At 60.6% G+C, this 16,871-nt stretch overlaps 1 protein-coding gene across 1 annotated transcript; it reads left to right on the plus strand.

The window, feature by feature from the left end:
* The first annotated feature begins 3,375 nt into the window (after positions 1–3,375).
* On the plus strand, positions 3,376–12,743 carry MYL9 (myosin light chain 9). Its single transcript, XM_039699565.1, has 5 exons — positions 3,376–3,578; positions 4,490–4,564; positions 9,715–9,918; positions 10,981–11,142; positions 11,298–12,743. Exons 3-5 carry the CDS (start codon positions 9,735–9,737, stop codon positions 11,468–11,470), a joined length of 519 nt encoding a protein of 172 aa, XP_039555499.1. The 5' UTR covers positions 3,376–3,578; positions 4,490–4,564; positions 9,715–9,734; the 3' UTR covers positions 11,471–12,743.
* Positions 12,744–16,871: the final 4,128 nt, after the last annotated feature.

Consider the following 16,871-nt stretch of genomic DNA (forward strand, 5'->3'; position numbering starts at 1 on the left):
CTGTTTCGCCGCGCGGCACGTGACAGCGGCGGGGCCGCGCCCTACGGCGGCCGAGAGAGGGCGGGGAGGGAAGGGAAGGGAAGGAGAAGGAGAAGGAAAGCAGAGGAGGTGTAGTCTCGGCCTGGCAGGGCCATTCCCCAGCGAAAGGGCCAGCCAGCAGTGCCGGGGCTGGTGGCTGGGCGGGGCACAGCCCTGCAGGGTGGCCCAGCCTGCCAGCAGGCCGCCCCAGGCCGGCCCGGTGCCCGGTGCTCGGTGCTCGGCCCCGCGCTGTGGAGCCCACAGCCGCAGAGCTGGCGGCCCGTAGGGCACACACGGCCGGCAGCTTCTCGCCTGGTTATTCACGGGCCTTAGAGCAGCTGAACTTGTGGGTAGAGTTATCACAGGTGCAGCCCTAGCGACTTGACTGTGTAATGTTCTTGTCTTCCAGGAGCAGTGGTACTCAGACCAGTCACGCTCCTGGAAAAACAGAGGAATTACTGCTGTGTGCTGTGCACAGGGTGTGTGGTTGGCTCTCTCTCTCTGTTACCTCCTCAGCATTGATTGTGTGAGCAGAGAGGGGCCTTAGTGACAATATTCCAGGTGCCCCTGGCAGCTGAGTTTGGTGCTGCTGGGGCCACTCTGCACTGCTGGAAGCCCTGGGTGCCGTGGGGATCCTCCCCGGTGCCAGTGGGGCTGAGCCCTGCCCAGGTGCCCTGTGTGGAGCCGTCCCTCCCTCCCTGCTGTGCACATCCCACCGGCACTGGCACACCATGAGCTTCGCTGCTCCCTTTTCCCAGAAACAAACCCCAGGCCCGAGGTCCTGCATTTTTTCTTGTCTCACGGGCCTGCAAACACAATGTGCTGAGCATCTCCAGAGCCTGGCTGCAGCTCCAAATGCTCCAGCAGCAGCTGCTTTGCTGCCAGCAGGACCTGGAGCCTGTGGGTGCAGGCTGACACTGCCTGGGTTGTGTGGGGTCAGCATGGAGGGCACAGAGAGAGGAGCCCCTGTCCCTGAGCTCTGATCACTTCCAGCTGGGGAGTGTAATTTAAATACAGGTTATGCAAGGTACCAGTGCACTTATGGAGAAGTATCTTGCCCTCCTCCTGCAAGGCCATCAGGCTTTGATCATCTCCAGCCCCTTGGGCATTTGCCAGGAGCCAGAGGCTGTCCAAGCCCAGGAAGCCTGGTGGCACGGCCAGGAAGGGGACATGCAGTGTGGGGTCAGCACTGTGTCTTTGGCAGCTCCTTTGCCTCTGACCCCCACGGCAGGGCCAGGCCAGACGTGTCCTGGCTCCAGCCTTGCTCCCCAGACACTCCTCAGGTGCTTGGGGAGGGTGTAAGCAGTGTCCCTGTCCCCGTCCCCGTCCCCACTTCACAGGGATGGAAACGCCTGCATGGTGATGACAACACCTGGGTCAGGCAACTGACCTAAAATTCACACTCTTTAAAAAAAAAGCTTGTTTTACTGCATTTCCGTTGACTGATACTGACAGAGAGAGAAGCAAATTAAATTTGGGCTTGAAAGAGCCAGAGGAAGGCAGGAGAGGTGCCAGAGGTCACAGACAGGCCCTGGTGAGGGATGTGTGTTGGCAGACACATGGAAGCAGGGAAGGAGGATGACATGGGCAGCCCTGGGCACAGACAGGGAAGGCAGGCAGGGCTGGATGGTGCTCAGGGGACAGCAGAAGTGCCTCAGCTGTAGGGGCTGCAAAGCCTGGAGGAGCTGCCATGCGCCTGCAGCCCCTCTTCAGCAGCTCCCCTCGCAGGGGCCTGGCTGGACACTTGCCAGTGGTGAGAAAGCAGGGCTCAGTGAGGGACAGCAGCCACCCCAGAGGGGCTGCGGGTGGGTCCTGCTCCTGCTGGGCTCCTGGGAACACCTGGACCCTGCTGAGGCTGGGCTTCTCCAGCACAGAAAACTCTGGGACCAGCCACGGGGTGGCAGCTCAGGCTGGCTGACTCCCGATTGGTTTGGGGTTTGGTTTTTGGGGGTTTTTTTGGGTGGGTTTTTTTGGTGGTGTTTTTTTTTTTTTCCTTTCCCTCTTTCCTTATATTTTTTATTAAAAAGACAAACCTTCTGAGGCCTTCCTGTCCAGCTCACGGGCATGGCAAATGTTCTGTGCTTTCTCTGGCTTGTCTCCACGCTGGCATAGCATCCAGCAGCCTTTCCAACCCTACTCCTGCATTCTGCTGGCTTCTGAGCCCACAGCCTGTCCTTCAGAGGGGCTGCAGGCAGGACAGCTGCTTCCAGCCAAGGGTCGGGAACCTCTGTGGCTCCCCAGGGGAGGCAATGTCCCTGCAGATTTCATCCAAGCAGCACGGGGACACGGGGAGGATGTCCCCAAGTCAGGCAGGCTCTTGGCAGAGCAGGTCACTGCTTTCTGAGCCAGTGGGAACACACTCCATGCCTTGGGCAGGGTCTGGCCAGCCTGCCAGAGGGCACAGCCACTGCTTTTGTATCAGGGCTGAAACAGGTTTGTTTGGCTTTTTAGCTGTTGTTTGCAGTGGTGCCCTGCAGGAGAATGGCAGCTGAAGATTAATTTGTGTCACTGCTCATTTCTGTTCTTCATCTGTGCTGCTGCAAGTGCAGCCTGTGTGCTCTGTGCTGTCCCCTCTGACCAGGGTCTGGTGCTCAGCCTCAGCTTCCCACGTCTCCATGGGCAGTGATGGAGCTCCTGGGATGCTGAAGCTGGGCAGTCCTGCTCTGACTGCTCAGTCAGAGCTGGGTCCCCAGAAGAACACTCCCTCTCAGAAGTACTCCTCATGTCTCCCTCTTCCACCTTCCTGCTCCTCTGCAGGCTCAATTCTGCCCCTGGAGCTGTGGGACCCCACAAAACAGAGATAAACCTCCTCTGGGATGATGTCTGGAGGGACATCACCCTCCCAAGGGGGATCCCCACAGGACCAGGAGCTCCTCTTGGTGGCTGCAGGACTGTGCTGAGGCTCGGGGTGGGAAGGAAACGTGAGCAAGAGCTGCTGCCCTGGAGAGGTGTCCCAGGGTCAGTGTGAGTCCTGCCTCGGGGGAAGGAGCTCCCCAGCCCTGTTTCTCCAGGCTCTGCATCCCTGCTTGGGAACGAGGCAGTTCCTCAGCTGTTCTCTGCTCCAGGCCACTCTTTAGAGACCCTTTGAGGGGCTGCTTGACCCTTCTGGCCACGGTTCCCTTTGCATTGCCACCTGCAGTGCAGCCTGTGGGCACTGTCTGGCCTCTCGCGGAGCCCAGGGCCCTCTGGTCCTGCAGCCCCACCAGCGAGGACCTGCCAGGGCTGCTCCCGGGCGAGGCACCGCCGAGTGCCCCGGGCAGTGCCACCCGCGGGGCGTTTCCCCGCACCAGCGGGCGGGACGCGCGGCTTGCCCGGCGCTGCGCATCGCCCCGCGGCACGGGGGCACGCGTGGGCCGCCGCTTTCGTCTATATAAGGGCGTCCCGGCCCCGCGGCCCCGGCCCCGCCGCATTCTTCTGCCTTGTATGGGCCGGGCCGGGCCGGGCCGGGACCCTGGGCCCACCCGCCCCGCGGAGCCGCGTCCCGCAGAGCAGCCCCGGCCCCGCAGCTCCCGCACGTCCCGCAGCTCCGGCAGCGCCCGCGGCTCCCCGCTCCGGGACAGGTGAGGCGGCGGCCCCGGGACGGGAACGAGCGGCCCCGGGACGGGGAGAGAGGGGCGGATGGAGCGGGGGATGCAGCGGGAGGGATGGAGCCGAGGCGGGCAGGGGGAGCAGCCCCGGCCGTCCCGGGAGAGCGGGAGGAGCTGGCCCGGCTGCCTCGGGGAGCAGAGGGAGGCAGCTCCGCCGTTCCTCCACCTCTGCGGTGCTGGAGCTGGTGCCGAGGTCAGCCCCGGGATGGGTTGAGGCGGCAGGAGGATCCCGGGATCCTGCCGGGCATCCTGTACCCGGGCAGCCTCCTGCCTGGCCCAGCAGAAATGTCCCGGAAGGGCAGTGGGGATGGGTCCGGAGCCAAGCTGAGGGTAGCTGTCTGCAGTGCCTTGGAGCTGGGACATCCTGACTTCCCCAGGATGGCAGAGCTGCAGGAGCAGGTCTTGCTGCCCGTGGTTTCACCCACCTCCCGATCTCTGAGGCTGTTCTGTCTAGAACATCTGCTTTTCCTCCAAGTCCTTTTGCTGAAGACCAGGGCCAAGATCCGGATGCATGCGTGATGCTCCAGATATCTCCCTAGTGACCTGGGAGCCACTTCAGGCAGTAAACTTCTTTAAGGCAGAAAAGCTTTATTTAGCTCATTTCCTTCAGCCTTAAGCACAGAGGGATGTTGTGTTTTGTTTAGTCTTTCCCATGAAAACTTGAAGTCCTCTTGGCTTCCCTCCCAGCATGCCCTTTTGGTACAAAATGTTTCGACTGTGATAAAAGCCAGGCAAGCTCTAAAACATGGATGTGTAGGAGAAGGCGGTGGCTGGAGCTGAATTCTTTGGAGTGGAACATCCCCAAGTGTTAACAACCACGGTTGCTGACCAAAGATGGTTGGGTTCCTTCAGTCGCTGGAATTTTTTTCCTCTCTCCCTGGCAGGCTCTCTGCGGTTGTAGGAGGAGTTTGCGGCCACCTCCCCCCTCCGAGGCGCTGCGGCCACATTCCCCCGCCGAGGTGAGCCCCTTAATTCCCCTGGGAAAATAGCAAACTCCGGCCAGGACACGTTATGCTGACTGCCCGAGGCCGTGAAGACCTTGTGCCCGTGGTCCCTTTCCCGGCCTCCCCGGGCACGGGAAGGGGCTGGGTGCTTTGAACCCCGAGGCTCTCTGTGCCCGGGCTTCTCCTGGGGGCCGCAGGACTTGTGCTTTGGAAGGGTTTGCGTGTGCCACATGGTGAGCTCCTTGTCTCTTACACTTGGTGGGAAGCAACTAGTCCAGAAACCATCTGCTGAACTTGCAGCTGAGCCCCACAGCTGTGCGGGGACCCCGGTGGAAGCTGGGGGAGGGCTGGGATGAGCTCTGCCTCCCCGGGGGTCGCTGCACACTTTGCTCTGACTGATGCTGCCCTGGCCCTTCCTCCCTGGCACCAGTGCCGGTGGCTGTGGCTGGGCTGGAGACACAGCCCAGGGCTCAGGGTCTGCTTTCATCTCACCTCCAGGCTCCCTTTCCCACAGCTCTAATAAGGCCATAAAAGGAGCAGAATGGCAGCTGCCTGCATTCCTGCAGTGTCGAGTGGGCCGAGGATTCCTCCCGTAGCTGCCGGTGCCTCTGCCTGGCAGTGGGGCTTCCCTGGCACCAGAAACCCTCCTTGGTGCAGCTGAGCAATGCCACATCCCACGGGCATCCTGAGCAGGACTGTGCTGGAGGAAAGGGATGGTTTAACAACAAAAGAAACAGGGAAGATGAGCTGGTCCCTGCTCCCTCCCCCAGTGTGGCCACCCGGTGAGCAGCCCTGGGGCTGTGAGAGGTGCCTGAGGCTGGCAAAGCTTTAGAGTGGAACGATGTTCCCCCTCCTGTGCCAGGGGCATGCACAAGGCACCATCTCACCCTGCTGGCCCTCGTGCCACCCTGGAGCAGGGGTGGAACCTGCTGCCTCTGCGGGGCTGCAGTGATGGGGCCAGCGCTTGCCCACCAGTGAATGTGGCTGCCTCGTGGCTTGCTGGTACTCACAACTCTCTGGGGACTGGGCAGAGGTTTGAGCACAGTTCCCCCTGAGGAGCCAATGTCTGCCCTGCAGGAGTGTCCCTCGGGACAGCCCAGGCTGCAGAGGCACATGGGCACATCGTGCCTCTCTCTGCCAGGATGCTGTGGAGGAGCTCTGGAGCAGATGTCCCTGCCCGGCTGTGCCAGGGATGGCAGGGCAGTCCCACTGCAGAGTCCTCAGCACTTCCAGAGGTGGCTCCTGCTGGAGCAGCTTCTGAGCAGCCATCCCTGGGAAGCCCTTAGCAACATATCCTGGGAGATCATAGCTTCAAGATCCATGTGAACACCCCAGAGGCTGGGGACAGGCTGCTGCCACGTCTGCCGGAGGAGCTGCCCTGTCCCCTTCCTGCCCTCCTCCTCCTGCCCAGCCTGTCACAGCACCCACAGCCCAGCGGTGAGCTCCTGCCAGGAGAGTGAGCTGGGACAGCACAGGAGGAGCTGCAGGCGAGGGTGGAAGCAGGCAGGAGGGGAAGGATGGGGCTGGGACAGGCTGCCTGCCCTGGCAGCACTGCCCTGTCCCTTTGGCTTGTCCCACCCTCCCCAGCCCAGCCAGGAAGCAGCACCGGGATGGAGCTGCTTGCTTGGTTTTTACCAAGGAGGAAACACGTGGCAGTTTATATTTCGGATAACTGTGGGTCCTTTCCTCTTTCAAACTAAACTATTTACTAATTTATGGACTCTTTAGGTCAGCCCCGTGGTCCCTTGGGTCTGGCTCTCAGGTGGGGAGGCACAAGCCTGGCAGGAGATCATTTTGCCTCCACTGCAGGAGGCTGGGAAATTGTTTTGGCAGGGGCAGTGGCAGAGGGACAAGGGAACAAGGGAAGCTGGTGACAGGGGGAGTTGGGGACCAGATCAGTGTGTGGCTGTCACCCAGCACTGACCTCCTTGGCTCTGCTGCCCAGGATCCACAGTTCCTGGGCTGGAGCAGTGCTGGGACGGGGCTTTCAGCAGGGGGTGCCGGGGGCAGGACCTGTGTCCATGCATTTCCCTCCTGCTGAGGCCAGCCCAGCTTGCAGGGCATCATGGCCAGGCATTCCCTGCAATGCTCTTGGAGCTGGGTTTTGGGAATCCCAGAAAGCATGGCCATCAAGCCCTTGTGTAGAGCAGGGACTGCTCCAGCTGAATCAGGTCTGGCTGCAGATCCCTGCACAGCATCCATGCACAGGAACCTTTCCCCACACTGACCCAAAAATCTCTTCCCATGTCCCAGCCAGCCCAAGGCAGCTGTCAAACAGCAGAGACAGAATGAGTGAGCTGGACCTTGGGACTGAGCGTCTTTCCAGAGCACATTTTGGATCAAACTGCAGATCCGTGTGCTGTACTTAATCCTGCTGAAGAGCACTGTCTGTGTGGAGATGGTGCCAAGCTGTGCTGCTGCTGGTCACAGTCAGGGCACGGTAAATAATTGGATAATGTTAATTCATGTGGTGAGAGTAAAACTCCTGCTTATTTCTATAGTCTTCTGCTAATAATTTGATGTGTTTTGAAAGCTGAGCTCAGTGCCATGGGCCAGCAGCAGAGCTTTAGTTTCTGGCTCTGACTCGGCCTGGTGCTGTTGTGGTGTTGAACTGAGCTTCCCACGCTGCTGCCGTGGGATGTCACCGTCCCCTTTCATCTGGGGGTGTCACTGGTGCCATCTGGGGGTGTCACTGGTGCCATCTGGGGGTGTCACTGGTGCCATCTGGGGGTGTCACTGGTGCTCGGTGCTGCCTGGCAGGGCACACAGAGAGGGGCTGGCCTGCTGCAAAGAGCTCTGTGGGGCTGGAGGAAGCAGCAGGCAGAGATGGACTGGGGGATGAGGTCTCCAGCTCAAGCAATGTGGGCACAGCTGGGCTCCCCAGTCCTGCTTCTCCCCTTGGCTGGCTAGTGACAAACATCTCTTTCCTGGTGGGCACTGGGAAAGGAGGGAGAGTTCAGGGGATGTGGGGGGGTTTGGGGCTGCTGTAGGTGGTGAGGTCAGCACAAAGGAGGGGGCTGAGGGAGGTGTGGATTCCATCCTGGAATGGGGGCATATGGGGGATGAGGGAGGACTCCTGGGGACATGGGGCATGTTCCCTGCAGATGACGGGCTCTGCCTGGACTCTGTGGGTGCTTCCACAGTGGGATGGGAGCCTTGTCAGGGTGTGGGAGGAGGTGCCCTGCCCCCTCTGAGCTTGGCTGGTCACTGTGGTGTGTTGGGTTGTGATTTGGCACTGTCTGATGCCCTTGGAATGTCCTTCCAGCACAGCCCAGCTGCGGGAACCTGGAGACCACAGCAGGCTGAGGACCAGGCTGGTGGCCCCCTGCCCCAGCCCTTACCTCTGCTGCCCCTTGAGAGAGTGATAGCAGGAGGGGAAGAAGAGACCTGGAGAGTGGGTCTGGTGTGGGGAGGGCAGGGGAAGGCTCTCTGAAGGTTGTTTGCTCTGCTCTGGCCCATGTCAGCACCAGGGGATGTTCCCCAGGTCCCCGTGGTCCCCTGGGCTCAGCACTAAGGACCCAGCTGGCAGCAGATTCCAGAGCAGATCCCAGAGCAGCCCACTCAGGGTCCAGCCCAGCAGGGACAGCCCTCCTGCAGCTCACTGGGGTGTGTCTCCATGACAGAGGATGTGGCTCCTGAATTGCTCCATCCCTGGGCACTGATGAGGAGTCCAGGTCCTGCTGCCCACCAGGCATGGGGCACACAGAGCACAGGACTGATTCTCTGCTCTTCCACCATGGAATCCCTTCATGATGCATTAATTTGTTATTGCCCCAGCAGCTGCTGCCCAAGCCAGACACTGGCCAGGAGGAGAGTCAGGGCTGTGTGTGAGGGAGGAATGGCTGTGGCACAAACACGAGGGCTCGGAGCACTGTCCCTTCCCTGGGCTGTCCCACAGGACCACCCCAGCCTGTCCCACAGGACCACCCCAGCCTCTCCCACAGCCCAAGCTGGGCTTTGCTGCCATCCTGCTGGGCTAAGCCGGCAGGATTCCCCTGGGAGGAACCTGAGCATCCTCCTCTCAGGCAGTGTCAGGGGAGCAGGATGTTCCAAACCATGAGTGCATCCCTGGACTGGTGTGGGGACACCACCAGCCCCCTGCTGGGAGCCTGAGGGGGACTGGATGCCATCCCGGGCTGGGAGTGGGCTCTCTGCTCCAGCCCTGTTCCTGCTGGGGGCCCCAGTTCCAGTTGGGCACAGCAACCTCCACCTTGGAAGGACCAGGTGTTCCTGCTGTTGTCCTGCCTCAGTGGTGCTTGGGGTCCACATGGTCCCTGTGCCATTCCCCGTGGGACACACACTGTGCCCAAAGGTGGGTCTGTCCCACTGCCTCTCCCCCTTCTCCTGGCATTCATTACCTGTAACAACAGCACCACCCTCAGTGCCCTGGGGCTCTTGGCTCCTCTCCTGGCTCTGCAGCCCTCTGAGGTCAATGGTCCCCTCTCCCCTCTGCCTCTTCCTGTGGGCTCCCTGGGCAGGGTGGGGGTCACTGGGACAGGGAGGGCAGCAGCAAGAGGTGTTTCACCCACCAGGGGTGGGATGGATGGATGGATGGATGGATGGATGGATGGATGGATGGATGGATGGATGGACAGAGGGAAGGACATGGGAAGCAGTGGTGTGTGAGGAATGTGCCTGGAGCAGATAACCCCCTTGTGCTGGTTGCTGGGGCAGCTTTGGCACTGTGGTACAGAGGGTGTGAGGGTGACTTGCCAGCCTGGCAGCTGGGCTGGGCCTGGAGAGCCTGCCAGAGCGAGGGGAGGTGGAGAGGCACAGCCACGGTGACTGAAGTGCTGAAATCTCCATCCCCATGGCCCCAGGACTGGCACCCAGCCGGGTGCTGGGCCGGGGGTCTCTCCCTGTGCCCGGATGTGCAGAGAGGACAGGCAGCAAGTGGGTTTGGGGGCTGCCTGCAGCCCTGGGGGACGGTCCTGGGGAACTGCAGTGAGCACTGCCTGCTCTGTGACTGCCCGTGGAACTCATCAGAGCTCAAGTCCTGCCCATCCCCATGTCTGACCTTGTGGCTGTCTCATCTCCCTGTGTTGCCCAAGTGTGTGACAGCTGGGGAAACTGAGGCACGACACAGAGGTGCCAGGGGCAGTGTGTCCCTGCTCTGGCCCCCTGGCTCGGCCTGTCCCCAGCCCTCCTGATGCTCCTGCCCCCAGGTACTTCCCCAGCCACCAAGATGTCCAGCAAACGTGCCAAAGCCAAGACCACCAAGAAGCGCCCCCAGCGCGCCACCTCCAACGTCTTTGCCATGTTCGACCAGTCCCAGATCCAGGAGTTCAAGGAGGCTTTCAACATGATTGACCAGAACCGCGATGGCTTCATTGACAAGGAGGATCTGCACGACATGCTGGCTTCCCTTGGTGAGGACACCCTGCCCGTGCCCCGCAGCCCCTCTGCCCCTGGCCCCAGCTCGGGAGCAGGGAGGGCTGCAGGGTGACCTCGTGCCCACACCCAGCGCTGGGCACTGGCTGTGCTGGGATACCTCAGAGCCCGGGCTGGGATTTCTCTGCTCCACCAGCTGACAGAAGGGGTGTTTGTGAGGTGTCCGAGGGCAGCAGCTCTGTGTGCTGCTCACAGGTGCACTCACCACAAGGGAAGAGACCTTCAGGGCTGGAGAAGCTCTGCCCTGGGAGCAACCACCAGCTGCAGCCATGGAATGTTTGAGTAGTCTCACCCCAGAATGTCACTGGGGCTGTCCCACATGGAACAAAGGCCTCCTGTTGCTCCCAGCTGGGTGACAAAGGCAGGTCCCTGTGCTGGTGTGATACCTGGGCTGGTTGAGACTTGCAGCTCTGTACCCACTCCCGGCCCCGAGCCATTCTCCTTTGCTGCAGACCATGGCTCCCTCCTCCCGCCCCCAGTGGTATCTCCACTGCGCTTTGGGAGGTCTGTCAATGATTGACCTGGCAGCCAAACCTGTTCTGGAGTCCTGCCTGTCCACGGGAGGGATCTCCCTCCTCCCAGGGAGCTGGAGCTCTGGGAGCAGAGAGAGGCCAGCGCTGGGGGCACAGAGCTCAGCAGAGCTGAGGCATCCCTGGTGCACCCACTGTGGCACCAGTGCTGGGGACATCAGCAGCACGAGGCTTGTGTGAGGACACTGCTGCCCCTCTCCTCGGAGCTGTCAGGGGGAATGGGAAAAGCTATGGGTTTCATTCCAGTAACCCCCAAATCAATTACTGCACTTCCCCCAAGGCAGAGCTTGTTCCCAGGTGTAGATGAAAGCACCAGGAGAGATGCTGAGGGGGGAGCACTGGGCACTGCAGAAACTCCTTTCCCATGCTCGTGGGGTGGGTGAACAAGAACCAGCAGATCGATTTGCAATGGATAAAAGCCATTCCAGCTGTTTGTTTGAATGGGCTGACCCCGGGGATGGGAGCTGGGGGAGCAGGGCCCTGCATCCACCCCCTGCCCGTGTCCTGCAGGGAAGAACCCCACTGACGAGTACCTGGAGGGGATGATGAGCGAGGCACCGGGGCCCATCAACTTCACCATGTTCCTCACCATGTTTGGGGAGAAGCTGAACGGCACCGACCCCGAGGACGTGATCCGCAACGCCTTCGCCTGCTTTGACGAGGAGGCCTCAGGTACAGCCCGGCCCCTCTGCCACAGCCAGCACGGGGGCTGGCCACACGGCTGCTGGAACAGTCCCCAGGCAGCTCCAGAGCAGGAGAGCTGGGCGAGGTGCTGTGCTCAGCCCTCCCGTGCCCCCTGCCAACGCTGCCCCCTGCCCTCCTTGCAGGCTTCATCCACGAGGACCACCTGCGTGAGCTGCTGACCACCATGGGGGACAGGTTCACTGACGAGGAGGTGGATGAGATGTACCGGGAGGCGCCCATCGACAAAAAGGGCAACTTCAACTACGTGGAGTTCACCCGCATCCTGAAGCACGGGGCCAAGGACAAGGACGATTAGAGCCCGCGGCCACTCACCCCTACTGCCCCATCCCCTGCACATCCCCTGCCCCCTGGCCCCCTTGCTGCCCCACAGCAGACTCCTCCCACAGGAAACACCTTCCAGGATCATCACCCTGCATCAGGACATGGCTGGAGGGGAGACGCTCCCATCACTGTGCTGGGCGTGCCCTTCCAGCCTCCCCCTCACATCACCTCTCCTGCCCTCTGGGCACCCCAGCCTTGCCACTGACCCCCTCAAAGCCACTATGCCACTGGTCCCGGGGCTGGGGTGAGCATCCCCTGCTGCCCTGCAGGGGTTTGAGCTGGCTCCAGCCTGAGCAAGCCCCATTCAGAGCCATAGCACAGAGGAAAAGCCTCTCTGCCTCTCCTCCCACACTCCCCCTTCAGGAAAGATCCCCCACTTTGTTCCTCCTCCCTGGCTGTTTTATGGCTTTGGAGCCTGAGATCTGAGGGATTCAGGAAGCTGGAGGGGTGTATAAAGCCTGATGGGTGTGACAGACGTGTGCTGTGTGGCTGCCTTGTGCTCCCCGGGCTGTGCCCAGTGCCTTGGGAAGGTGGGTTTGGTTGGGCACTGCAGCTCCTCGCCTTGCTGCCCTTGTCAGCCAGTGCCCCTTGCAATGGGGCAGCCTGGTTTTGAAGCCAAATTGCTCTCAAATGATGTAAAATCAGCTTGAGCATCATTTTCTGCCTTTAGCTGGTGGGCTGAAGGTCGTTGTGCTCAGCCCCTGTATCAGGATGGGCTGAGAGACATGAGGTGCCAGCCATGCTCCCCACATCAACTGTCCCAGGGTGCCAGGGGCTTGGCTACCCTTCTGTGTCACCCTGCATGGGTGGGGGAACAAGAGACAGAGAGGATAAGAAATGGGGAGGAGCTTTGTCCCCTTGGTTTGGTTATTTGTCACCTCCCTGACAAGGATGTGGGAGCATGGGGCGCTCCCACCTTGTGAAGCTGTGGTCTGAAAACGCTGCTTGAAGGCTGCCCTGGAGGGAGGCACAAGTTCCAGCAATTCCTTATTTAAAATGGGGGGACAAACCTACAAAACCTGGTGAGGGCATAGTGCACGGCAGAGGTGCTACCAGTGCTTGGTAGGGTCTGTGGGAGCTCCATGGGCATAGGCTGGGCTCAGAGGCCTCAGAGACACTCCAGGCCCCAGGTGCTGCTCTCTCACCTGGGAGGTGATCCATGAATGAAAAGCTTCTCCTTGGTCTCAGTGTTCCTATTTTGCAGGCACTACCAACACCAGGAAAAATAAAGCAAATTGTCAGACGTGCAAGGGTGACCTGTGATCTCCAGGGAGCTCCCCAGGGTCAGGGCTTGTGCCCTGCAGCAGCAGCCCCAAACCAGCCCACCTCCAGCCTCATGTGTACCAAGCTTGTTCCCTGATTCGCTGCTGTGCCAGGGAAAAACTACAGTTCTCTCACAGCCACACAGAATTCCCAGGCCTGAAGGCTTCTGGAGGCCTGGATGCTTTATAAAACCTTCACTTGGACACCCAGCAGAGTGAACATCCACTGACATCACTTTGGGGCAGAGGAGCTGACGCTGGAGCTGTGGACAGATTGGCTTCCAGGGCAGCTGCTGTAGGAGTGCTGCTCAGCCCCTCTGACCCCAGGGGATCCCCCAGTGTGAGCAGCCCAGACCCTCGCAGTGCCAGGAGTGGGATGGACTCACTGCTGCCCTGAGCTGGGAGCTGCCACAGGCTCCAGCCTGGGGCTGTCAGAGCTGCTGCCTCAAGCAGCTGCAGAACTGCTGGGTCTGAGCTGCCTCTTCACTGGCAAGGCTGTGGTGGCACCGTGGGACTTTCAACCCTGAAGCAGCAAAGCAGAACAAATTTGTTATTGGACACTGAGGTATTTATGGGAAGAGTAAATAAACTACACTGGCACAGGTTTCCCAGAGCAGCTGTGGCTGCCCCACCCTGGAAGTGTTCAAGGCCAGGTTAGACAGGACTTGGAGCACCCTGGGATAGTGGAAGTTGTCCCTGCCCAGGGCAGGGGGAGGAATGAGATGAGCTTTAAGGTCCCCTCCGACTCAAACCATTCTGGGATTTGATGAATCTATGAAACTCCAAAACTATCTGGGCTCACGTGAACCTCCTGGAGATCAGCCAGGCCAAGTGCAAGGTCCTGCACCTGGGTCAGGGCAGCACCAGCACGGGCTGAGCTGGGTGGGTGGGGAGCAGCCCTGGGAGAAGGACTTGGGGGTGCTGGTGGTGACAAACTGGATGTGACCTGACCATGGGCACTGGCAGCACACAAAGTCAACTGTCCTTGGGCTGCATCAGAAACAGCAGAGGCAGCAGTTGGACCTCATCTGACTCATTTCAAAGGTATTAAACAGCAGCAAAATAAAGACATTAATTTCAGAAGTGTTCACTTGGGACAGGGGAACACCAAGTTAGGTGAACCTTTTGGTCAGTCTAGAAGAGCTGCTCCCAGTGCACAAGTGACTCCTGAGCTCACAGGGCCCCTCCTGCGTGTCACTTTGTGCCCGAGGCCCCTGGAGCTGTCCCTGGCCCTGTCTCCTCTGCAGCCTCTCCCCAGGTTTTTATCCCCAGGGATGAGATGCCCTGAGCCTGCTCTGCTCCAGGCTGGGCAGTGCCAGCTCTCTCAGCCTCTCCTCATGGCACAGATGCTCCAGTCCCTCCATTGCCTTCACGGCCCTGTGCTGGACTCTGTCCAGCCTGTCCCTGTCTCCTGTACTGGGCAGCCCAGCTCTGGGCCTGGTCTGTGACAGCTCCCAGTGCAGCCCAGGACCCCCTGACCTCGGAGTGTTTGCTTTTCTGTGTGAGCTCCTGGTGTCCCCACACTCCTCCTGCCATGTCCAGAGATGTAAATTTAGAGGAACATCTGAGAGGAAAGGGTACAGCAGTGCCTGCTGAGAGGGTCTGTCCTGCCCTACGGCCTCCAGGAAGGAAACAGAGCAGAGTTCCCTGTGGGAAGGGGCAGGAGGAGATGGAGGGACTGCAGCGTCCAGGAGAGGGGCTCCAGCTGGGGCCCAGCTCCCAGGACCAGTCCTGCTGGGGGAACCCCAGCGTGCAGCAGGTCCAGTGGCCCTGAGCAGGGAGAAGGATCTGCTGCTGGAGCAGTAGCCCCGAGGGCAGGGCGGCAGCCAACACCCAGCACAGCCAACCACAAGTCCAATTTGTCTTGCTAAAAATGCAGATTGAAGATCAGAGGGTGGGCAGAGGGTGGAGAGAGTCCAGTCTGGGAAGTGTCCATGCCTGGGAGACTGGCTGGGGATTCCAGCATCCCCCTGAGGTGCCAAGCATTCCCCTGGGAGTTCCAGCTTTCTCTGGATTTCCTGCATCACCCTGGGGTTCCCAGAATCCCTCTGGGTTTCCAGCGTTCCCCCTCAGGCTCTTGTTGGCTGATTGTTGTTCAAATTGCTGAAGTTTAGCAGTATTATCATGTCAATGGGCCGGGCAGGGCTCAGCACGGACAAGCTGCAGTGGGAAAGACAGGGAGATGCACCGCAGCCCCTTCCCTGGCCCCTCATCCCAGAGGCTCCTCACTCCCCATCAGCTCTCTGGGATGCCAGGCTGGGCTTGCCCTGGGGTTCAGGCTCCTTCCACGCTCCCCTCAGGCACCCGATGGGATTTTTCCAAAGTTGCTTCTACGCTGCCAGTCCAGGGAGCAAAGGCAGGTGGAGGGACCGGGGAAGGCTGATGGCCCAGCCCTGGGGGTGCTGAGCACAGGGAGCCTTCCCGCCTGTCTCGATTCGGTGGGAGACCAGAGCAGCACGTTCCCAAAGGTGGGAGCACAAGCAGGCTGCTCAGGAGGACGGTCCTGCTTGGGCTCCCTGGCTGGCACAGCCCGGGGGTGTCTGGGGGGCTGGTCTGTCACACAGAGGCTGCACAGCGGGCAGGATGAGCCCACCCTCCCGGCGATGACCCTGGGCCGCAGCGGGCAGGAGCCAGCCTGGGGTGAGAGGAGGCCGGGGGTGCTCCCTGCCCCGAGCGACCCTGCAGGGCTGGGAGGTGCTGCCACGGCTCCCCACACCCACCTGTGCTTCACTAGCCCCTGGAATTAATGCAGGGATAGCAGACCGGGACACAGCTCCACTCAGGTCATGGAAGATTTAGAAGCAACAAAATAAATGATTTAAGGAGGTCTCCTTTTTCTTTTGTTATTTAATCCCTTATTGCACCACATATCCTGCTTTTCCCAGACCAAAAATAGCCCATAAAAGAAGCAGGCTTGTAGCTTTTTTCAATACATTAAGGGATTTCCATCTTTTAGCCTGCAAGCAGCAAAGGAGCTGCAGCACAGAGGTGGTGGAGCCTGGGAGGGGAGAGCTGCCCCTGGGGCAGGGTGGCATCAAGGCAGGTCTTGGTGGGGAGAGGTGGAACAGGAGCCGGTGAGGTTCGGGGTGCTGTGCCCCAGCAGCACACAGGTCCTGGGGGATGCCTGTGCTTGGCCTGGCAGGGGTGAGCAGGGGTGTGCCCAAGACAGGGGAGGGACACCCCAAAAAGGACATCCCCAAGAGATCCCCCCAGGACAGGGGGCTCTCAGCAGGCAGGGCTCGGGGCTGGCTGCAGGACAGGGTTCCCATGGTGGCACTTTGTCCATCACAGGCGCTGGGATGTGGCACCACTGCTCAGAGCAGCTCCTCTCCCTTCTTCCTACTGATGAAGGCACCACTCCAGGGGACCCCTGATGGACACATCCCCTTGGGCTCCACTGAACACCTGGCGGAGGGTGACAGAGCAACCCAGCCCCACAGCACACAGGGGCACACAGCTGTGCTGGGGAAATCTCACACTTGTCACATCCTGGACCAGCAGCACATAAACGGAGCAATTTGGTCTCCAAAACTCCGAAGGTGACCTTGGGCTCTGCTGTGGTCATGGAGAGGCACAGGGCGAGCAGAAGGGTCTCCAGAGGCCTTGGCCAGCCTGATGGCCATGGCACAGCAAGGGCTCCACCTGGTTTCTTCTTGGTCACCACCTTTGCCTGGAAACACCTTCCTCTGTCATGGGAGCAGTGATGTCCTGGGCTTCTGATTTCCCATCTGGTAAATACCAAACGAAGCACTGGTGGAACTTCAAGGTGCTCTGAGGTCCCCAGGGTTGTCACCCACACCTGCCCTGCAGCTCCTGTCCAAGGTCTGTCCTTGTCCCTGTCCCCTGCCCACAGACTGGGGCCCAGCTACAGGATTCAGCCAGGGGGAAGGAACTTGTGCAGCGCCTTGTGGGGCACCCCTGCGTGGATGTCCCCGGGTGGGAGTTCCAAAGTGGGTGTCCCTGGGTGGGTGTCCCCGGGGCTGTCCCCACGCGTGTGCCCGTGGCTGGGCCCCTGCGCGGGTGCAGCCCCGCGGGGCCGGGCGGGCGCGGGGGCTCCGGGGCTCGCTCTGTCCCTGCCCCCTCCCGCCGGGGGCCGCGTCCGGCAGCGGGGCC

Source organism: Passer montanus, unplaced genomic scaffold (genome assembly GCF_014805655.1).
Source record: "Passer montanus isolate IOZ18808 unplaced genomic scaffold, ASM1480565v1 scaffold136, whole genome shotgun sequence".
In the NCBI taxonomy this organism is placed as follows: domain Eukaryota; kingdom Metazoa; phylum Chordata; class Aves; order Passeriformes; family Passeridae; genus Passer; species Passer montanus.

What these genes read in the sequence shown, in the direction of transcription:
- MYL9 (XM_039699565.1), top strand. Translation starts at nt 9,735, where the DNA reads ATGTCCAGCAAACGTGCCAAAGCCAAGACCACCAAGAAGCGCCCCCAG. An exon ending in CGACATGCTGGCTTCCCTTG is followed by an intron (nt 9,919 to 10,980) that starts GTGAGGACACCC and finishes CGTGTCCTGCAG; the next exon opens with GGAAGAACCCCACTGACGAG. An exon ending in CTTTGACGAGGAGGCCTCAG is followed by an intron (nt 11,143 to 11,297) that starts GTACAGCCCGGC and finishes CCCTCCTTGCAG; the next exon opens with GCTTCATCCACGAGGACCAC.